This window comes from Rhinoderma darwinii, chromosome 3 (genome assembly GCF_050947455.1).
Source record: "Rhinoderma darwinii isolate aRhiDar2 chromosome 3, aRhiDar2.hap1, whole genome shotgun sequence".
Taxonomy (NCBI): domain Eukaryota; kingdom Metazoa; phylum Chordata; class Amphibia; order Anura; family Rhinodermatidae; genus Rhinoderma; species Rhinoderma darwinii.
The window spans coordinates 233,269,029-233,293,398 of record NC_134689.1 but is presented as its reverse complement, the minus strand read 5'-3'; the positions used below and the strand labels follow the sequence as shown (position 1 = coordinate 233,293,398).

Sequence of the window (24,370 nt, the reverse complement as noted above, 5' to 3'; positions counted from 1 at the left end):
GAACCCATCGTATCCCCCAGATCATCAGGCAAGTTACCCCCCATTTTTTGTGTAACAAGAGAATTTTTTAGATATGTGGGCCATAAGGGTATTCTATATTCAGCCCCTTGGGAGACATAGTTTTCAACTTATAGATCCACTCCAGCTCTTTTCTTTTGAGAACCAAACCTCTATCACCACCGCGTCTCATTTGAGGCACAGAATCGGTGATTCTGAACCTCAACTGCGACAAGCTATGATTTTTCTCACAAAAGTGTCTTGACACTGGTAGATCCTGTCTCTTTGTTTTGATGTTAGATTTGTGATTTCTCAGCCTGAGACGTATTTCCGTTGTAGTCTCATCAACATAGTGTAGACCACAAGGGCAACTCAATAGATAGATCACATCACAGTGGTTATGGACACCTCCCTCTATCTTCAGGAAATGGCTAACCAACTTAATGATACCAACATATATGCGATATTACCGGGTGATCCGAAGTTTGTATATTTACGCAAGCTTGACAACTTGATCTCTAGCGCATTTAAGAGGAAAATCATTGATAGAAATCTATGCGAATTTTTACGGGTTAAATTTCCTGTCACTCCCGTACTTTATCTCCTGACAAAAATCCATAAGGATCTTACTCGTCCCCCTGGACGCCCTATTGTATCAGGGAATGATTCCCTATTTGTTCAGGCAGTTTGCCATTGGTGCGGACTCCTACATCAGGGACACCTCAGACTTCCTGGTCAGAATTCAGGATCTCACGATCCCTGACCAGTCGGTCTTGGTTACCCTTGATGTGGGTAGTCTGTATATCTCAATCATCCATCAAGAGGGCATTGAGGCCTCACTTTCTTATCTTGAGGGATCGGGCTTCTCCACGGACAAGGTGGATTTTGTTAAATCATTATTGCCGTTTATCCTGATGAAGAGCTATTTTTTGGTAGGGGATAAATTTTACTTGCAAAAGAGAGGGACTGCTATGGGGTCAAATATGGCCCCTACCTATGCTAATATTTTCATGCGGCGTTTTGAGGAGGACCTTGTCTATGTGTCCCACCACTTCAGCCAAGTGCTGCGGTGGTGGCGATACATAGACGATGTCTTCCTCATCTGGACCGGATCAATCAGTCAATTACAGGATTTTGTAGCATTTCTTAATGGTTTAAATCCCACCATTTTATTTACCATGTCTTTTTCTACTACTGCAATTGAATTTCTAGACACTCGGATTTCTATCAATGAAAACAGGTTAATCTCTGACCTGTTTTCTAAAAAGACGGATAAAAATAATCTTCTTCATTTTTCAAGTGGACACCCGGGGGCTATGCTAAAATCACTACGATATAGCCAACTGATCAGAGTCAAGAGGGTGGTAAGTCAAGATGACAGGCTCTAGATGACAAATCTAACATCAAAACAAAGAGACAGGATCTACCAGTGTCAAGACACTTTTGTGAGAAAAATCATAGCTTGTCGCAGTTGAGGTTCAGAATCATCGATTCTGTGCCTCAAATGAGACACGGTGGTGATAGAGGTTTGGCTCTCAAAAGAAAAGAGCTAGAGTGGATCTATAAGTTGAAAACTATGTCTCCCAAGGGGCTGAATATAGAATACCCTTATGGCCCACATATCTAAAAAATTCTCTTGTTACACAAAAAATGGGGGGTAACTTGCCTGATGATCTGGGGGATACGATGGGTTCACATTCCCGATTGGTATTGTATGTGCCTTGTGTATACATAATTTGGAGTCTTATTTTTGACTCTTCTGATGCATGCATTTTTAATTTTTAATCTTTAATGTCAATTTTCATTATAATTTTGGGTTTTGTGTTCATATTAATATTATATGGTAATTTGCTTTTCTTTTCTTTTATATGTTCGTAGAAACACACGGATGTGTCAAGCACTTTGAAGGATTCCGGAGAGCAGCAGAGGCCTAATTTTGGGATTATGATGTTTCACATAAACTGTTTACCTATGTCTCTCTATATCCAGCATTGATCTCTGCACTGTAGTATATCTATCGTGCATTAAATTATAGATAATTATATTCACTCTGGAGCATGGTCCCTATCGCATTTTAGGTTTGTCATCTTTTTATCCTTCAGCATGTTTTCAATTGAAATATATTATCTATGATATACATGCCTTATATCATTTTTTGGATATATCTAATGTAATTGACATTTGTGTCGGGGATCATCAATGTATATCTATTATGGCCTGTTTATTAATTCCATGGGTGACTACAGTCACATGTTTACATATATGGGATATGTGAGAGAAAAAAAAAAAACAAAAAACCCTGTATTTTTAAACTCATGGCCATTGACATTGATGGTCTCTCTACATCCCGATTTTCCCGATATTGGGCCATATATTACACCTCCAGATAGTTCACAGAATTGAACTGTGCATTTTTAGCTGATTCTATATCTCTATTTTAGCGCTACTCGCGCCTGCGCAATGGGAATGGAACGCAAGCTCCATCCCTGCGCATGCGCGGTAGCGATTGCGTTCCACGATGCGCTTCACCGGATTTGATATCCGGTTTCGACACCATCTTGGAGCATGCTGAGTGCATGCGCGCAAAATTCACATGCTGACCATATGGAGAGAGTGCAAACTGTAAGTTTATTAAACCTAATTAATCAATAATGAGCCTCTGCTGTCCTCCCAATTTATCCTATTACACTTAGTCTTCACTATTTATGATATACATAAATCATGTCTTCAAATATATTGTCGTTTATCAATAGCGTTTTGAAGACTCATTGCTGCACTGTCTGTATAAAAGTCATAATACATATATACTTGGCACTTTTGTTAGTTTGTCATGGCTTGAGAAAGGTTCCTGTTGAACCGAAACGTTGCCGTGTCTTTTTTGAGGTGAATAAATCCACTTTGCTTGCATCTGCCTTGAAGTCCTGGTGCCGTCACTGCTTTCTACGCTGTCTTCTATTTATAAAAAAAAGGGGAACTGATTCATCCCCTGGTGACGAGCACATGGCCTGATCTTCTGCTATTGTGGAGTGCTGTGTTTATCCATTGCTGGACTGTATATATATATATATATATATATATATATATATATATATATATATTGTAGCGCCCATGGCCATGGGCCGTCGGGTTTACTCACCTCCCGACGCCTGCAGCCATGGATCTGTGAGCGCTGGCCTCCGTCTCCCTCCTAGGAGATGCCAGCGCTCACTTCCGCTCCGTTCGGCTGGATCCCGTAGGGTGCGCGCACACGCTCGCGCCCGGCCTTAAAGGGCCAGCGCGCGCAATTAGGAAATAGTCATCACCATCAACTGCCACGATTTCCTGGTCTATAAGAAGGCCCCTGGCCTTCTAATCCTTGCCTGAGCGTTTTTAGTCTTTCCCAGTCTGTCTCGCAAATGGTTCCTTAGTGTCTCCCGTTCCAGCTGTTACCCGTGCCCTGTTACCGTTCCTGTATTCCGTGTTGTTCCTGTGCCTACCCGCGTTCAAGTGCCATCTGCCACGTCAAGTGTCTTCTGCCACGTCAAGTGCCATCTGCCACGTCAAGTGCCATCTGCCACGTCAAGTGTCATTGGATACTGCCTGCCACTTGCCGCACCTGCCTCCATCCGTGCTGAAGCCACAGCCACCGCCCGGACTATTTCAGGTACCCAAGCATACTGTCTACCATTTACTTCTGCTTAGACTGTGACCTGGTCAGCTGCCTCCCCGCTACGGCGGAGCGGCCTAGTGGGTCCACATACCCTGTGCCCGTGACATATATATATATATATATATATATATATATATATATATATATATATATATATATATATATATATATATTCGATGAAATGCCTAACTGTGCATATTGAGGAATTTAGATAATTTATCAGAATTCTTGAAAAAATTGCACCTAAAACATTCATTAAATCTAACCCTAACCCACAGCCAGAGTATAAACTGACTAGTAATAAAGTTATATTTTATTGTAACCCATTTCCGAATATGTTATGGGCCTGTTAACACTATCTTTTAATTTGACAGGTTACAAAATTAAATAGAAAGCACAAGTTACAAGACGGCCTAGATCAACTTAAGTGTTTCTGATCCTTTTTTCTAACTGTAGATGGACTCAATGAACATGTTTTTTTTTTCCAAATCGGGCTAACTTTCTAATTATGACACCTCAAAATCTAAAGGGTTCTGCTGTCTATTCAAACCAGGTTGATAGAATTAGGCAAAATATGTGAAATTCCTATTTTTATGCTATTGTTTCTTTAAGTTTTGTTCATTTTACAGAAGTAAGATGCAAGTGCTAAATATATTTTTTTCCTTTTGTAAATGATATAGGTATATTATGTCACAACTTGCCAGTTATACAGAGATGAGCATCGCTACATTGGTGCCATTCATCCCTCTGTTACACATGGCAATGAAAGCAGAGGAATATCAAGAACCAATACTTAAAAAAAAAAAAAGGGTCTGCGGCAAATGAGCCCATCTGCTGTCACTCACATGTAGCAAAAGGAGGTCCACAGCGCAAAGGGGAGGTGTAAGAGCTAAGTATTCCGAAAGGAGGGGCTTTGTGGCTGGGACTATGGCTGGTACTGTAATACACACCTCATTTGCAGCAGATCCTCCTATTGAAAAATAATCACTTTTTGTTATTCAATTAATGACTTATTCTCAGAGTTTACCTCTAAACCCCTATGTGACATGAATAAAATCACAGTGACCTTGTTCCATTATATAGTCACAGAACTTCTCGTTGATTTTGATTATTTTACACTTGGGGTGTATTATGCTATATATATATATATATATATATATATATATATATATATACATACATACAGTGAAGGAAATAAGTATTTGATCCCTTGCTGATTTTGTAAGTTTGCCCACTGTCAAAGACATGAACAGTCTAGAATTTTTAGGCTAGGTTAATTTTACCAGTGAGAGATAGATTATATTTAAAAAAAAACAGAAAATCACATTATCAAAATTATATATATTTATTTGCATTGTGCACAGAGAAATAAGTATTTGATCCCTTTGGCAAACAAGACTTAATACTTGGTGGCAAAACCCTTGTTGGCAAGCACAGCAGTCAGACGTTTTTTTGTAGTTGATGATGCGGTTTGCACACGTTAGATGGAATTTTGGCCCACTCCTCTTTGCAGATCATCTGTAAACATTAGGATTTTGAGGCTGTCGCTTGGCAACTCGGATCTTCAGCTCCCTCCATAAGTTTTTGATGGGATTAAGGTCTGGAGACTGGCTAGGCCACTCCATGACCTTAATGTGCTTCTTTTTGTACCACTCCTTTATTGCCTTGGCTGTATGTTTCAGGTCATTGTCGTGCTGGAAGACCCAGCCACGAGCCATTTTTAATGTCCTGGTGGAGGGAAGGAGGTTGTCACTCAGGATTTGACGGTACATGGCTCCATCCATTCTCCCATTGATGCGGTGAAGTAGTCCTGTGCCCTTAGCAGAGGAACACCCCCATCCACCTCCATGCTTGACAGTGGGGACGGTGTTCTTTGGGTCATAGGCACCATTTCTCTTCCTCCAAACACGGCGAGTTGAGTTAATGCCAAAGAGCTCAATTTTAGTCTCATTTGACCACAGCACCTTCTCCCAATCACTCTCAGAATCATCCAGATGTTCATTTGCAAACTTCAGACGGGCCTGTACATATGACTTCTTGAGCAGGGGGACCTTGCGGGCACTGCAGGATTTTAATCCATTACGGCACAATGTGTTACCAATGGTTTTCTTGGTGACTGTGGTCCCAGTTGCCTTGAGATCATTAACAAGTTCCCCCCGTGTAGTTTTCGGCTGAGCTCTCACCTTCCTCAGGATCAAGGATACCCCACGAGGTGAGATTTTGCATGGAGCCCCAGATCGATGTCGATTGACAGTCATTTTGTATGTCTTCCATTTTCTTACTATTGCACCAACAGTTGTCTCCTTCTCACCCAGCGTCTTACTTATGGTTTTGTAGCCCATTCCAGCCTTGTGCAGGTGTATGATCTTGTCCCTGACATCCTTAGAAAGCTCTTTGGTTTTGCCCATGTTGTAGAGGTTAGAGTCAGACTGATTAATTGAGTCTGTGGACAGGAGTCTTTTATACAGGTGACCATTTAAGACAGCTGTCTTTAACCCCTTAATGACCGCCGATAAGCATTTTCACGGCGGTCATTAATGGGCTTTATTCTACGGCGCTGCTGTAGAATAAAGCAAACAGAGCAGGGAGCCGTCAAATCTCCCTGCTCTCAGCTGCCAGAGGCAGCTGAGGGCTGGGGGCGTCCCTACTCTGCCGGGTGAGATCGATATTAGTATCGATCTCACCCGTTTAACCCTTCAGATGCGGTGCACAATAGCGTGCACCGCATCTGAATGGTTTTGGAGAGAGGGAGGGAGCTCCCTCTCTCCCCACCGACACCCGGCGATAAAATCGCCGAGTGTCTGTGTATTCTATGGCAGCCGGGGGTGTAATAAAGGCCCCCAGGTCTGCCTGGAGCGAATGCCTGCTAGATCATGCCGCAGGCATGACCTAGCAGATGCCTGTCCGTTTTAAACGGACAGGCAGTAATACACTGCAATACAAAAGTATTGCAGTGTATTATAATAGCGATCGGAGGATAGTGAAGTCCCCTAGTGGGACTAGTATAAAAGTAAAAAAAGTTTAATAAAGTTAATTTTAAAAAAAGTGAAAAAAAAAAAATGAAAAACCCACTTTTTCCCCTTACAAAATGCTTTACTATTAAAGAAAACTACAATAAAGCAAAAAAGTTACACATATTTGGTATCGCCGCGTCCGTAACGACCCCGACTATAAAGCTGTTACATTATTTAACCCGCACTGTGAACGCCGTAAAAAATAAAATCAAAAACAATGGAAAAATTGCTGTTTTCTGTTAATCCGGACTTAAAAAAAATGTGATAAAAAGTGATCAAAAAGTCGCATCTACTCTCAAATGGTACCAATAAAAACTGCAAGTCGTCCCGCAAAAAACAAGACCTTATACAGCTATGCCGACGCAAAAATAAAAAAGTTACAGCTCTTCGAATGTGACAATGGAAAAATGTAAAAAATGGCTTGGACATTAGGGCTCAGAATGCAAGCAGGGGGAAGGGGTTAATGCAGGCACCAAGTTGATTTGGAGCGTGTAACTGGTCTGGAGGAGGCTGAACTCTTAATGGTTGGTAGGAGATCAAATACTTATTTCTCTGTGCACAATGCAAATAAATATATATAATTTTGACAATGTGATTTTCTTTTTTTTTTTTTATATAATCTATCTCTTACTGGTAAAATTAACCTAGCCTAAAAATTCTAGACTGTTCATGTCTTTGACAGTTGGCAAACTTACAAAATCAGCAAGGGATCAAATACTTATTTCCTTCACTGTATATATATATATATATATATATATATATATATATATATATATATATATATATGTATAATCTCTTTTTAATAAAATTTGCATATGTGAGGAGCTTTCAGGTCATCATATCATTTTTCACTACAATAAAGTAAAACCGGCCATGAGAATTCAGATACATGGACTCAGAATACGTGGTGTATTGTAATATAATGTTTTTCAGTGTACCATACCCGCCAATCTGGACACTAGTTAAATGGGCCATTATATGCATTTTTGTAGCGGGTTGTAGGCAGTCATTCTTCATTGCAAACAAATCAAAGCATAGTGGAACGGAATATACCTTTTCTACATATTATTATTGGCCAAAACTAATCCATGACAGATGCCATCACTTGTACATTCCAGGCCCTCATGCTACAATACAGCTCCCAGCAGGGATGCTCCTTTACTCTTAAATTTATGTTTGACATCATTCTGTTCAAACAATTTGTGTGAACTTGTAGAAGATTTAGTATTGTATCTGTTTAATCTCCGGCATGGTCACGTCTGTGCAGATACGGCATATTTAAAAAAGTGAATTCTATAGGTAGAAAAAAAAAACTTTAAAGGAAATCGGTGTGATAAACCCAGCAAAGGAGTAGTCTATATTAATTGTAAAAGCAAGTATCCTTTTTAAGATATATGTGCACGTATGAGAGTTAGCGTAAAACATGTTTTTTTCAATGTACTATGCTGAAAATACAGATTATGGCCCATTCTAAATAGTTGGAATCCATTTTGTTATATATTTCTGAAGACTTGAAAGATTATCTAAAATAATTTGCTACGTTTCATTTGTACATTACAGATCCCTGCCATCATCAGGTTTTCACATTTACTGTATTACTAAACTGACACCTTGTGGCCAATGTTGAGACTGCAGCTTTAGTTAGCTGTGAATTACTTTTGTGTTTTTCAATGTATTTATCAGACGGGTGCACAAAACAGATACTGAAAAGCTGTCAATTTCACTGTCTACAATGCACAGCAGTTTTCAGAATACAGAAATAAAAAAAAAGGAATTGGAAGCTTACATTGAGCTGAAACTCTTTAAATGTTATATTTGACGCTGAAGTTTCGTAAGTGTCTCTCAGAGAGCTGCCCATCAATACGGTTTACAATGAAAACTATTAAGCTATATAGCAACGATTAAAGTAAGTATTAGGCTTCATGCATTAGGAGAGATCGCGTCCCTATAGCTCTGTACTATGAAGCCATAGGCACTCAATGTGCCGCTGAATGGTGCCTCTGTATGGCACTGTATTGCTTCAAGTGGAGGCAGTTGATGGCGCATGCCACCAATTTATTTTCTAATGGATTTAGTATGAATCTGACAGAATAAACTTGGTATGTGTCTGTATGAAATAAGAGGAATACAAAGGTCCAATACAGTACAGCCCCATAGACTGCTATGGATAACATAATGTTCCCAGTTGTACACAGCCATAACATGGTAATGAAAGTTAAAGTCCTGAAATACCAATAAAACACAAAGTATTATACAGTTGGGTTTGACATTATATATAATTGTAACACATTTTAAGGCTTTAACTTTTGAAATGAAAACAAGATTAAATTCTTATTCCTTGGCTTCAGTCATTTTGCTGATATTAAAGGGTTGCAATGCAAAGTCTATTATTTTTTTTTATTTTATGAAAATATTAAGGTGTTCAACGAAAGTTCATCATCTTTGAAATGATCGTCTCTGAAGTAATACAGGTAATATCTCTTGTTGCGTTTATATATCCCTAGAAGGTAGAACTATCTGCACATTTTTAATGTTTGTCTCTATTCTAATAATGGATGTAACGCACTCGTCATTACTCCAACCTCTGATTTAAAAACCATTTTCATTTCCTTTATGTATTTAAACCCACATAGAAAAAGTAAGACATTTAGACAGTATCGCAAGGACTCAAGCCTTAATCTAGGATTAGGACTTCAAAGAAACAAGGGTTTACATCATTTTACACGAGATATTAATAAAATATTGCCTGCCTGATTCAAAACACATTGTGCAGTGTGGAAGATGAATGTCTTACCCATAGCGGAAGAACTCTTTGAACTCCCTGCACATTCTGTGAGCCAGTTCCCGCTTCCCACAAGACTGGGGCCCCGTCAGGACTAGCATGGGGTAGGGGGTGTCCAGATTGGGCAATGTGCTGTAAGAAACGAGAAAAGGTTTGTCATTGTGATTTGCAGATCTGAGACTATGTGTACCAGATCTATGAAGGATAGACACACAGCATACCACATACCTTATGTGTTCAAAGATTTAACTCCAATCTGACGAGTTATCAGAGTTTAAGTATTAATTCGTAAAAAAAATAAAAAGATATGGATGGCAGAAAGTTCTGCTCTGGAGGGGTTTTGCACCACACGTGTTTTGTTTTTTTTTAGGTGTTTTTTTAACCTACGCGTCAAATAATACGGCAAAAATTGCGGCAAAAAACGCGTTTATTTCCGTCTCCCATTGAATTCAAATTGGGTTTTTGAGGTGGAAAACGTCTCAAGATAGGCATGTCGCTCTTTCCCGTGAGCGTTTTTCCTTGCTCGCGGGAAAAAAACGCCTCCACCTCCCATTGAAATCAATAGGAGGCAGTTTCGGACGTTTTTTTGCCACAGCTTCCGCTGCAGAAATCTGTGTGTGAACAGGGCCTAAGTAAAATCCTATCTTTACCTAATGTCACTTACAACAAATTGTGTCTTCCTGCACCAGACACAGATTATATTGGCATCATATAAGAACAGCAGTAAAAGTAATTATATTAAGATTTTGAAATGTTTTCATGTTATTTTCTAATCCATACATTCCATAAAATGAGAATATAAAGTGCCACTGTAGTTTGCGTTTTATTGTTGTGTTTTAATTTATTTGTTGAGCATCTAAAATCAGAATCTATGATGTGGACATTACCTGTCAAAGATCTTCTGTGGTTGGACCATGCTATACATAACATTTGCCATATGATCTCGGGCAGCAATGACCTCTGGAGGGGGGTCATACTTATTCACTGCGGCCACCTGAGCATTGGTCAAGAAGTAAAATAGCACAGATATTAGATTCACACAGATTACCACACATGGCGACGTCACTTATAAACAAGGTTAGGATAATTCTGTGTCATGAAATTGCTCACTAGAGTAAAAAAACTAGTACAATAACCTGCCTCCCTTCTAAAGGTATATAATAAATCCAGAGATCACACTGTGTCCATCAGTGCCCATAAAACAAAGTAAAGCATTCAATCTTAACTTTTAAACAAATGTATTTTATTTATTTTTTTGGAGCTTTTACTACTTTTACAAAGTAAAAGCACTTTGCTTAAAAAATAAAATAAAATAAAAAATTAAATGGTCTTGGCTGCTAAAACCGTTATTTACCGTCATTGGAAATCCATTGATCCCCCAACCCTGGAGGAATGGTGCACGGTGATAACTCAAGCCCGACACAAGGTGGAAATGATCGCTCAATCCCCTGGCACTATTCACCTATATAGCAATACTTGGATCCATTGGCTTGACTTCCAATCTTCGCATATCACACTCTCGTTACCTAAATTGGTTCTATCCATATGGAACCCCTTGCGGAGTACCCTTTGCTACCTTTCCCTCTTATTTCTTTTGAGCATCCTGGATACTTATTGGGACATATACCATCCCTCTCTCCTCCCTCAACAGTCCTCTCGCCTCCCCTTCTTTTTTTTTTTTAATTCTCTCTCCCATTGTGGTCTTCTCTTATTCTTCATTTGGTGCATATGTATATATTTTTCCAAAAACGAAGGGGGGGGGGGGTAGATCCAGCGCTGATGAAAGAGTGTAAAAGGAAGCTTTTTCCAAGTTTTAATTTAAATTGTTAAAATAGCGATCCATGGAAGAAATATGCTGAAGAAATATTAATGTCCTGTATTGCCAAGATATTTAAGAGGGGTAAACGGCCTACGCGTTTCGAACGCCGCCTGCGTTCTTAATCATGGCTCTGTGAATACTGACTGCGAATGTGGAATTTTATATATCCGGGATGACACCTGTTTATTTGATTGCGTTTCAGGAGGAGTTCCCCGTTGAGACGCAAGCGTCAGTTCTTTGTTGCCCGCCTTCATTTGATCAAAGGACCGGGATTCATCTGGTTGGTAAGTATTTTGAACTTTTTATATCGATGTTGTTAGTTAATACTTATTGTATTCGTGAGAAAAAAGTAAGCTCCTTCGTTTGTATACACATTGTGTGTAGGAGCTGATGGTATGTTTTGGAAAAATTAGAAAACAGGTGTGTACATAGAAATCGCTTGTTTCGTTTAGTCGCACATAGTCAGTGTAATGTGTATGATGGCTGAATATGGGGAAAAAAGAAAAAACTAGACACCTGAAAAGGTGTTATGGTGATTGAGGAACAATGTGTGAGAAAGGCTAAAAAGGCATGTATATATTATCTAAATGGTTATTTTATCGGTATTTCAAAATATATACATGACTGGTTAAAACAGAATTAAATTATGATTAAACAACATGTGTATAATCTTGTCAAAAAAGGAGAAAAACCCTGAAAATCTTGACTATGTTCTATATGATCCTACAAATTATTTTCATTGAAAAAAATAAATAAATATATATATATATAGCCCTTAATGTTCTTTGTAGTCCTACAGGTTAATTTCATTAGAGGATATATCACCCTTCGTTTTCGGACATGTATGTAGGTTGATAGTTATTAGGTATTAAGTATGAGAAGTTGAATTATAATTGAATAATATTTTATGTGCATTATATGAATACTCATATTTCATTGTTTATATTATATGTTGTGTTAGTAAAGAAACATAAGCTCTTTTTTTAGATTAAGGCCGTGAGGTACTCTGGTGTTTAATCGGAAAATCCAATAAGCTTCCCTTTGATGCATTTTGTGTTTTACGTCTCCCCCTCTTTTAGATCTGTGAATTTTTTCGATTGCATAGCAGGCGAACGTATTTGTTGATCTTTTGTGATGTTGGATAAAATGCCTTCCTGCATTGGATATGTTGATAATATTGGTATTTCTAATGTAACTGAGGTGTTCGAGTATACGGGTTTTTAATTTGCGGCTAGTGCACCCGACATATTTCAACTTGCAATCGGTACATTCAATTAGATATATTATTGACTCTGAGTTGCAATTTATATAAATTTTGTATGGTAAAAATTTCGGAATATTTTGAGTTTGAAAAGGTTTTGGAAGTGAGGGTATATGTACAAACTTTGATGGTTTTCTGTGGGTTTTTGTTTCGATAATTTTATCGGTTTCACCTTTTAAATCTAAGTCCAAATATGTGATCGAGTTTTTGTTGTTATAATGGGTGAATCTTAGATTATAATTGTTGTTGTTTAGGAACTTGATGAATGGCAGGATAGTATTGACGTCTCCCTTCCATATAAATAGAAGGTCGTCGATATACCTGCCATACCATTCCAAATTGTTATCATACGGATTAATTGCTGAAAAGATGAATTTTTGTTCCCACCAGGACATAACGAGATTGGCAATTGATGGGGAGAATTTAGCTCCCATTGAAACTCCTGCTATTTGAAAAAAATATTTTCCATCAAATTGAAAGTAGTTGTGTAAAAGGAGAAACATCAGTATGTCCAGGATATATTTCTGGAAATCTGGACTATATGTACTGTAGGTATCCAGATGGTATTTTAGTGCATCATGTGCAACTTGGTGTGGGATTGACGTGTACAGTGAAATGACATCACAAGTAAGCCAAGTAAAGTTGTTTTTCCAGATTTTTTGTTGGAACGCACAAAGTACATCTCTAGTGTCTTTCAAAAATCCTGGTGATTTTTGGGCAAGAGGCTGTAGTAAAGAGTCCAACCATTCAGATAGTTTTTCCAATAACGACCCTATGCCTGACACTATGGGCCGCATGGGTGGAGGAGAAATGTTTTTGTGGATTTTTAGTGTATGATCGGAGTAATGGGGTTCTCTATATAGATGTAATTGAATTGTTTCTGTGTAAGAAAACCTTGAGTAAAACCTTCAGTTAGTAACGATTTCATTAGGAGTTGAATCTTTTCAGTTGGATTGACGTCCAGATGAATGTAAGTGTCTTTATCCGATAACAGGTCCAGTATAGCCTGTTGGTAGTCTTTTTTGTTCATTATTACTATTGCTCCTCCTTTGTCTGAGTTTTTGATGGTTATTTCTTTATTTTCTTTAAGTAGTTTGACAGCATTTTTCAGTCGGCTAGGGATGTTTGATTCGACTGTGTTTTCCTTTATTTTGTCTGATAACTCTTGTAACTCTTTTTCCACCAGTAGTTGAAATTGATCCATCGATTCGGTTCTGGATGTTTTAGGATAAAAATGAGGGTTGGTGGTTGAGAAGTTGGTAGCTGTACATGTGGTCTGTGATGATGTTTCCGAACTTAGGGTCTCGAGGCAGACTAATGTTTTTAGTTCTTGAAAAGAAAATGTATTGATGTGATCATGTTGTGTACTTATTGCTTCAACATTATCTTCAAGGTTAACAGACATGGAAGGTACATTTGCTATATCAGTAACTATCATAGGCTCATTATTTATTACTTGTGGAATCAAAAAATGTCGTTTTATGGTTAAGTTACGTACAAATTTGTTTATGTCCAGTAATGTATGAAAAGGGTTGAAATTGTTACTGGGCGCAAAATTGAGACCTAGGGACAGTGCTTCTATTTGTGTTTCTGTAAGAGATGTGGAAGATAGATTGACTACATTGAGATTTATTGGTGGAACTTGCGGGATCGGAGGCGGCGGCTGTGATCTTGGACCATTTCGTTTGTGTTTTCTGCCGCCCCTCCTACCGCGTTTTTTGACATAATTGTTGTATTGTTGTGTCTATAGTTATTTCTGGAGGGTGGAAATCTAATGTTCTCGTCTTCGGAAAGACCATCCGTAGAATCCAAGTCTGTAGAGCTGAAGCTTACTTTATTTTGAGGATCTCGGTATTTGTTGTAACAGTTATGGTTTTTTAGAATAGGGCGTAATCTGTTGCGATTTGTTTCCCTTTTGTTCCAGTCATAAACTTCGTTTTCTTTGTAGTCTCTTAAGTCTCTTTGGAATTTTCTGTTCTTCGTTTCTGCTATGAGTTTGTTAAGTTTTTCAATAGATTGTGTTGTTCGTGTGTCCATTAGTGTTATGTCAGGTGAGCTGGGTATAGCATCAATTTGTGACTTGATCTCTGCGATGTTAATCTCGAGTTCTTTCAATTTTATCTCTTCTTCGTTAGTAATCAAGTGCATAAGTTTTAAAGAACATTCAGAAAGGGTTTCGTTCCATTTGAGATTAAACTCTGCCGAATAGTTAAAAGTGGGTATTTTGCGAATTCTTAACCCTCTAGGTATCATTTCTTTGGATAAGTAGTTTCTTAGGGTCGTCATGTCCCACCATATTTTTGCTTCTTGATTTAGAAACCTTTCCATATTTTGAAACATGTCCTTGATGGTATGGTTACATTCAACAGACGTTTCCGAGTTACCGAAGACTTTCGCGGCCATTTCGGATCTAGTCAATTGAATATCTTGGTTCATTTTATTAACTGGTGTGAACAGTTGTCTATGTTTCAGGTTTTTACACCGGAGAAATTCTGGTATGCGTGAGTTTTAAAACCAATAGAAAAAATTAATGAATAGCCTCGATATTTCTGAACACAATGTGTAGTATTTGCATTTTTCTTTGATAGTAATAATATGTATTGAATCTTGGAATAATACAGGGAACATATATTCGTTAAATACATAAAAAGTGCTTATTTCTGATCCTTTGTTAATGATGCTTGAGGTGTGCACGTGAGGAAAGAACCGATGTGTGGAATACAAAAAAGAAGAATGGATGCCTCCAGCTCACCTTATTCAGACATGGGTAGTTTGATCTCTGCGCACGTATTTTTCCCTCTAGGAGACATTGTGTATATTTTTATCCGCCCATGTGCATGATTGACGCTATCTTAACTTGTTATGCTGCAGCGACCTTCGAACTATTAGACTAGACTTATGCATTATATCGGTTATGACAAAATTGACCTGTATGACTGCCCTTTCTCCTCTTTGCCGCTCTACTCATGAATGTCCTATTATGTATCCATTATTCATAACCACGTTATCTCTCTATGTGCTTTAAGATTTGATGTTTGCCTTAAGGTGTTAAGGGCCTTTTCCACCTGCTGATATTCGTTGATCGGCGCTCGTTTGCTCCTGTCACACGGAGCTATGTATGGGGACGAGCAGTCGTTACTCTGATCGCTCGTCCCCATACATTATAATGTCGGCAGCGCGTCCATTTGTTTACACAGTGAGATGTGCTGCCGACAACTAGAATATATCACTTTTTTTAAAACGATACCATTAGCAGATGATTGTTTGCTCGTTCATCTGCTAATCGCTGACCTGTTTACACAGGGAAATTATCGGGAACGAGTGTTCTATGAACGCTTGTCTGCCCGATAATCACCCAGTGTAAAAGGGCCTTTACTCGATTACATGTTTTTTTTTCTTTGGTCTATGCCTTTATTATGACAAAATAAAAATACTTGAATTGGGAGAAAAAAATAAAATTTGTTTTGTGTCGCCATATACTGAGCCCCCTAACTTTTCCAATTTTGTGCCGATGGACCGTTGTGAGGGCTTGTTTTTTGTGGGCGAGCTGTAGATTTTTATTAGTACCATTTTTGGGTACATGTGACTTTATTCCATTTTTTTAAGAATTGAAGTGATCAAAAAACAGCAATTCTAGTGGTGTGAATTTTCTTTCCTTCATCGTTCACCTGGTGATTAAATAATGTGATCTTTTAATTGTGTGAACTTTTATGGACATGGCAATGCCAATTATGCTTTCTTTTTATTTGCTTACACTATTTTTACGAAAAATAAGAAAAAAGTGTTGTTTTCAACATCGCCTACACTGCAGCTCTACCTCTTCAGATTGGCTGCTACGTATAAGGTCAAGCCAATCAGAAGTTTAACAGGAAGTGCATGGAAAGCAGATCTCCATTACAGCATGTGCAGAATGTTTATAAAGTATAGACTACTAAACCCACAGTGAGAAAAAGATGATCAGGTAAAAGCCAGACATAGACTGAGGCTAATAACCCCTGAGTAAGGGGGAGATGGGAGAGTCACTTTATCTGATTTGGCAATGGTTCTGGTCTTCTAAAAGCCATGGTCTGAAATTCTACCCCTTCTGTGTGTAACCCTGAAGTGTTTGGGTGCAATTTGTGAACAGTTTGTTTTATTTGAATGCTCCTAAATTATTACATTTTCAGGTTTTTACTACAATTTTATTTTCACTTTTATTTGGAGGTGTGCAACTCCACACTCATATGTAAAAAGAATATTTAGAGGACTAGAGGCGGTGATGTCTTTCTCAGCTCATATCATTCCTCTGGGATAAACTATACTTTGCTCACTGCATCACCAATGTAATTACTAGGCAACGCTGATTGCTTTTGGAAGATGTTTATTAATTGGTGGAAAGCAGGTGTGAGATAAATACCTTCTCTTCAACTCTGATCTTCTTCTGATCCAGATCAGTTAATCTCGGCAGCATAAACAGCACTGACAGCCAATACTCAGCTTGTTCCTAAAAAACAACCCTCTTCATGGAAAATCATCTTCATTTTTTTGTTGTACTATACACAGAAATATTCAGCAGATCGGCAAGTATAATTCGCAATAAAAAGCCAATAAAACGTTTTCTAAAACTGCGATACTGCGGATTTTTAATGTTTACCACAAATGGCAGTGATGTACAGCAAGAAAGAACATCTGAATGTAATAGACATGAAAATATGCATGACTTTGTATTTGTGGAACATCATGTATATTCTACATCTTAAAGATAACCAAAATTAAACCTCTATCAAAAATATCACAAAAAAGAGGCTTTACAGAAATGTGACATTTCAAATGCTAGTGCTATTCTAGAAGGAACATTCAAAACCCTGTCAGATGTCACTCTGAATTTCAAAGTAAGTCGGGAGTTTTAATAGGTATCGGTGTATTGCATTTATACATAATGGGTTACAATTATATAATAATACTTGACAGTGATGTAAAAATGTTATCCCTGGGTAAACTCAAAGGCCACTATTTCAGATGCATTTTTCTAGTATTGGACAAGAGCCCCTTATACTCTAAAAACAGCCGCAATTCATTGTGGCGCAAATTGAATAAGGTGCTGGAAACATATTCTGGTCAATGTTGACATGATAGCATCCTACCGCTGTAAATAAGTCATCAAAATATACATGCTCATCCCAAAGGCACTCTATTGAATAACGTGCTGGTAACTGGCATCTGTAGTACACTAAACTCATTGCTCTGTTGGCGGAACTAGCTTATGATGACATATGCTTTGTGACAGGACTTATTTAGTATACAAAAAAATTCTGGTCCATCACTTTGCCTACTATCTCAATGGTGCAGTTATTCTCCAACATTCAACATCAACACGAGAAGTATTTAAGATATTCATTAATTTCATGATCAAAACTTAGATAACATTCAGAACACATTCACACAAGGCAGACTTGGTGCAGCGACTAAAAAAATATTCCATTCGTCTTTTGCAGCATATGTATGGATTTTTGAAAGCTCCATTCAGATGAATGAGACAGTCACAGAAGTTTCTGCAACTCATCTACCGAGTGTGAATATACCCTTATTCTCTATTCTGGTGTTTGGTCTGAAATTTACTTAGGACATGGGGTATGGGGGTTAATAACTTTTTACACCTACACAATGCATATTTTGTGACCTCATGAGCCATATAAATCATTCAATCTCGAAACCCTTCTGTATACACACACTATAAAACAGATCTGATCTTTTTTTTTTATACATAATTACAAAAAAAAAAAAAAAAAAAGTGTCCAACTTGGTGCATTTCAGTTACTATATAAACAAATATGGTATTAGAAAGGAAAAATAAAAGTTGAGTGACATCACTTACCTGCAATGGATTTTTTAGGAGATTTAGTATATGTAGCAAAGGTAGGTCTTCAATAAAAGCAATTTCACTTATCTGACAGATCTGTCAATGGAAATATTTTAAACAAGATCACAAAGACATAGAAAGCTAAATACATGGTATAAGAAAGCATACTAAAACTTTACTTTAATGGGGATACCCAGGGTACACAAAGAAAATATGGATTTTGTAACTAGAGCATGTGGTTTCTAACATATGGCCAAGCTCTGTAAGTTACTAACTATTACTGCCATTATGCTATGGTCTGCATGTTACGGCAAGCCTCACAAACCGACCCAACATCTCTGACCAGAAGGCAGAAACCTCCAGACCATAAATTCTTAATTATCTGATCCATGCATTTCTCTAGAATAATGGATCGATTTACAAAAATGTTGTGCTTTCCTGGACCAATGCTATAAACAAGATGAGGATAAAAAATTGCCCTAGTTCATTAGTCAAGTAGAAAGAAAAGAAACCCAGAAGTGTTTACCTCATTATCTTGAAGGCTGAGTGTCTGCAGAAACTCCAAATTCTCCAGACCTTCCAGACTAGTGATCTGGTTAGAGGAGAGGTCCAGTGTTTGTAATGATTTAAGATTTTCCAAGCCAGTGATGTCCTTAATTTGATTTGAAGCCTTGAACATAAATTTGGTTCCGTAATGTTAAAAAAAGAGAGATTTATAAGTAATTAACAACATGCTTCAATAGTAGATAATATGAAATAATCAGGACACATGTCGCGATAAAACTGAAGTAAATGTCCTTTTATAGAGCAGTATTATAATTATGTTATGATAAGGGCTGCATAGCCTGTAACTTTTTTTGCTTTCCGGAGCAATGGCTATTTTTAAGTTTTCCTAAATTTTATTTCACTATTGTTATATTATCTTTTATCTATATAAACCTAGGACATTTGTATTTATTTTGTTTTGCCAACTATAAACATACATACACATAACTATAAGCATATGCATACACTATATGGCCAAAGTATGTGGACACTTCTAATACGGTAATTATTGGGTTCAGGTGATACAGCCACACCCATTGCAAAACGGTGCAATCTCCATGGACAAACATGGGTAGCTGAATGGTCATACTGAAGAGCTCACTGACTGTTAACATGGCACTCATCAAGTAAAAAATGGGGTAGACGACAGCATCTCCATAGCAAAATTAAGTACATTTTTCATGCCAAAAAACAGTGCATACAAAAACGACGACGTTTCAGCAACAAAACAAGTGAGCCTTCCTCAAGCCTGGACCAAGGCTTGAGGAAGGCTGAGTTATTTTGGAGCCGAAATCTGTGGGTGCTTACCCGCAATCTGTGGGTGCTTACCCGCAGACCGATCAGCGCGCCCTGGCTGACCCCTGTCCACCGCCAAACGTACCTACAATGAGCATATGAACATCAGAACTGGACCATGAAGCAATGGAAGAAGGTTGCCTGGTCTGATGAATCACGTTTTCTTTTACATCATGTGGACGGCCAGGAATGTGTGCGTCGCTTACCTGGGGAAGAGAGGGCACCAGGAGGCACTTTTGGTAGAAGACAAGCCGGCAGAGGCAGTGTGATGCTCTGGGAAATGATCTGATTGGAAATCTTGGGTTCTGGCATTCATGTGATTGTTACTTTGACACGCACTACCTACCTAAACATTGTTGCAGACCAAGTACACCCCTTTATGGCAACGGTATTCCCTAATGGCAACAGCCTGTTTTAGCAGGATAAAGTGCCCTGTCAAACGGCGAAAATCTTTCAGGAATGGTTTGAGAAACATGAGAAAAAGTTCAAGGTGTTGACTTGACCTCCAAGTTCTCCAGACCTCAATCTGATTGAGCATCTGTCGAATATGCTGGAAAATCAAGTTCAATCCATTGAGGTACCACCTCGCAACTTACAGGACTCAGGATCGGCTGCTAACATGCTGGTACCAGTTACCACTGGACACCTTCAGGTGCCTTGACTGGTCAGAGCTGTTTTTGTGACATGAGGGTGACCCACACAATATTAGGCAAGTGGTTTTAATGTTATGGCTGAACGGTGTACTTTACTTTAAAAAAAAGTTGGGTATATGAGTAGCATTTATTGAATGTAGTCAGTGGAGGGGTTGAGCTTATAGGAAGAAAGCGTTTGAAATTAGAGGGGTATAACAAGACGGCATGATGCTGCTATCTTTCATAATATATCCTTGCTTCTGGCAATAGGAGATTCTATCAGAATTTGTACCGTTTCATAAATTGTTTCACAAACAAAAAGACATGATTCAAAATCTTATCAGATAGAAGAGATCCATATGACAGGGGGGATAAACTGTGCTCGCTGAAAGTGAAAACATTTATATAATCCAGTTCAGAGATTTCACCTCCTGCTGATACTTAATGCATTCTGACTGAAACAAAGCCACGGACAACATCTACTAAAAGACAGATGAACAAGTGGATTCATAATATATATTGGTGGAAGAGCGATAAAATAACTACTAAAATGATCAAGCCTGGAATGTACAATAGGCTTATTCATCCAATGCAAAAAACAGCTCCCGCTCTTGAGGACTCGGCCCAACCATGCACTACATGGTCACCCATTCAGTTGAATAGGTGTCATGGTATATAAAATTTCTCCTGCAGCCATGCCACAAGTGTCTGTATTTCTCAACACAATGTCAATGTTTATTATACATCAGCTATATAAAGAACACTGCATACCAGGCTGAGCATTCTGATGGGCAAGTTACCCAATCCGCTGATGGTATGGATGTTATTGTGAGCCAAGTTGACATGTTTCAAACTGGTGCATTTTTCCAAGCCTATTATTTCCTGTATGTTATTATCTTACAAGAAAGGAAGAGGTTAAGGGAATAACACTTATATGTATAGAAACAGTATTTAAAAAGGTGAGAGATCAGTCTGAGTAATATAACCATATGTTTAGTATTAAAGTAACCCTGTAATACTATTCATTTTCAGCTACTTTAGTTATAAGTTACTGCTGGGAAGTTAGCTACCAACACATGTGGATTTTGCTGCGGTTGAAGACCTTCTCCTCAGCACATGTCATAAGTCTTTTTAACTGCCAAAAGCTAATGCATTAGAAAATAATGGATGAAAAGTTTTAGGTCCGCTGCACACGGATGGCCGCGGACTGTCACCCACATTTATGGGCCGCGCTCCCATTATAAAGTATAGGAGCACGGTCTGCAAAATCCAAAAATAGGACATGTCCTATTTTTTGCGGGTCATTTCTACATCCCGGACACTTACTCGTAAATATACCAGAAGGTGTCAGTGGGCCATCGAAATGAACGGATCAGTATTTTGATCCGCAATTATGGATCTGTAATTGTGGATCAAAATTAGGTTGTGTGCATGGGTGATTAGAGGTATTAAAACAGCAATTCTCAGTCAGTAAAGTTTGTAAAATCTGCTAACTGAGAAAAAAAAGAAAAGAACAATACAACTTTGGTAAGAATTCTGCAAGCAGACACCTCACACCTTGTCTACAGGCCATGAGATAACAAATAAACTTGATTATATATATATATATATATATATATATATATATATATACACACACACATACCTCCAGCCATGTAATAATCCAAGTAGTAATATTCCAGTAGTGTATCCGCATAAAAAAAAAGTATTTTCAATCACAGGCTGACGTTTTTAAAAGGGGTTGGTCAGGCACGGGGCGGTTTTTTTATACGGATTATCTATCCACAGAATAGGTCATCAGTATATGATTTGTAGGGGTCCGACAAAGGGATCCGGCATCAATCAGATGTTCCGGCTGCCTCCGGGCACTGGATGGCATGCAGTGGCCAGTGTCGGAAGCAGATGGCTCTGGTCACAGTAGAGCGGCCGTACTGCAGAACTGCAACTCTGCTTCTATTCACATGAATAGGAACAGAGCTGCAGTACTGCGGCACAGCCGCTATACTGTGACCAGAGCCATCTGCTGCCGACACGGACATCCGGAGGTAGCTGGAACAGAGGAGCGGTGCAGGGTCTGGGTGTCGGACCCTGATGACATAGCCTGTAGATAAATCATCAGTATAAAAAAAACGCCCCGTGCCCAGACAACCCCTTTAAGTGGTCGAGTACTCTACAGGTAATGTAACTGGATATCCCTATTTAGGCCTGCTTGCATTTTGTATACTTAGTGTTATCATAACCATTCCATTGTACTATGTATTACAGTCAGTGCTTATGGCATTCTATGTTTGTAAAATAAGAAAAATATATAAGATTTAAAATCAGCATGAACTATATTTATTTATGACACATGCATGCAGTAAATTTGGAAAGGACTATTCATACTATATGATAGATTCATTTTAAAGAAACACTCCACTCTAAACACTTTAATAAATGTAATGAATGTAGGAAAATGCAGAATATTACTTACCAAGTATTACAGGTCCTCTACCTAATGTCCGTTAGACCCACCCTACACCCGATTTGTTACTTTACAACTAGTCTAAATAAGTGCTGTCCCTGCCATGTAGCCGGTTAGCTACCAGAGGATGGCTACTGGCAATTTCTGCTTAGAACAAAGTACTGCTTCTTGTAACAACGAGGAGTGAAGAATGGGGTTGGAGAAGCACCACAGCACCAGACCTTGGTGCCCACAATCTAGATTTTGGTTTAGATATGTAATACTTGATAGTTTATTCTAACACTTCCATAATATTATTTGGAAAATAAGTACTAATATTATAATTGATAATGATATAGAGAATGATGATGATAAGTCATATTTTATATGGTTCCTAAGCGGTAAGAAGCCTGATGGATTCAGAGCAATTACAAAAAGGATACTATTTAATATGAGTGTTGTCAGAGTTCTGTGAGCAGATAAATCCTTCATACAGGTTATATTATTGAATGACAAATCCACAACCTGAAAAGAAAAGAAAGGGAGAAAGAAATCCATTAGGTTATTGTACATACAGTATATATATATATATATATATATATATATATATATATATATATATATATATATATATATACATATACATATACACACACACACACACACACACACTATATACAAAATGAGGAAAAGCCTCATAGATCATTTAGAGTTAGTTGTAAGGTGATAAACATTAACATAACGTTTCCTTCAAAAATTTGCCCTTGAACAATCATAATGTATATGCTTACCATCAGATTCTTGGGAGGGATAAAGTTAAAGAACGTGGTCAGCTTATTCTTTGAGGCATTTAGCTCAATCAAGTATGTCATGTAACTGACACAAGACAAATCTAGAGAAAAGCATAAAAAAATGGAAGAACTTTGGTAAATCCATATTTGCAATATAAGGTTAGTTTCAACTAGGATTATATAAGTTTGGGTCATTACACCCGCAGTCAGGCTAGGATTTGCAGCTGTAATACGTATTAGGGCCGGTTCACATCAGCGTTCGCTTTCCATTCAGGGGTTCTGTCGGAGGTTTCCGTCAGTTGCAGTCGACTGCGCTATTGATTCAGTCGGAAAAACTGAAACCTGCCGGAACGGTGACAAACGGAAACCATTAGCAAGGTTTCCGTCACCATTGATATTAATGGTGATGCAAACGGAAGCTGTGGTTTCCATATGACTTTCCGTTGCGGGGTTCCACGACGGAAACCTCTGACGGAACCCCTGAACGGAAAGCCAACGCTGATGTGAACAGGCCCTTATGCTGGTGCGAAACTGGTCACAGTTCTTTCTATATGTATACATACAACATCTACAGAACTGGTTGGGATGTCTTTTAGATCAACGAAACTACATTAACCCCTTAATGACCGCTGATAAGCCTTTTCACGGCGGTCATTAGTGGGCTTTATTCTGATGCAATAGCCTTTTCACAGCACTGCATCAAAATAAAGTAAACAGAGCAGGGAACTGTCAAATCTCCCTGCTCTCAGCTGCCATATGTAGCTGAGAGCTGGGGGCATCCCTGCTCGAACATGTGAGATCA

At 38.3% G+C, this 24,370-nt stretch overlaps 1 protein-coding gene across 2 annotated transcripts in view; it reads right to left on the bottom strand.

The window, feature by feature from the left end:
• LRGUK (leucine rich repeats and guanylate kinase domain containing) overlaps positions 1-24,370 on the bottom strand; it is a 67,314-nt gene that overhangs the window by 25,313 nt on the left and 17,631 nt on the right. For both annotated transcript variants that reach the window (XM_075855098.1, XM_075855099.1), the window contains exons 4-11: positions 23,569-23,669; positions 23,221-23,302; positions 21,106-21,230; positions 18,888-19,031; positions 18,377-18,457; positions 16,919-17,005; positions 10,330-10,436; positions 9,455-9,574 (exon numbers count right to left, since the gene is read on the bottom strand). In XM_075855098.1, the coding sequence (XP_075711213.1) occupies positions 9,455-9,574; positions 10,330-10,436; positions 16,919-17,005; positions 18,377-18,457; positions 18,888-19,031; positions 21,106-21,230; positions 23,221-23,302; positions 23,569-23,669 (847 nt within the window). The remainder of the gene's footprint in view (positions 1-9,454; positions 9,575-10,329; positions 10,437-16,918; positions 17,006-18,376; positions 18,458-18,887; positions 19,032-21,105; positions 21,231-23,220; positions 23,303-23,568; positions 23,670-24,370) is intronic.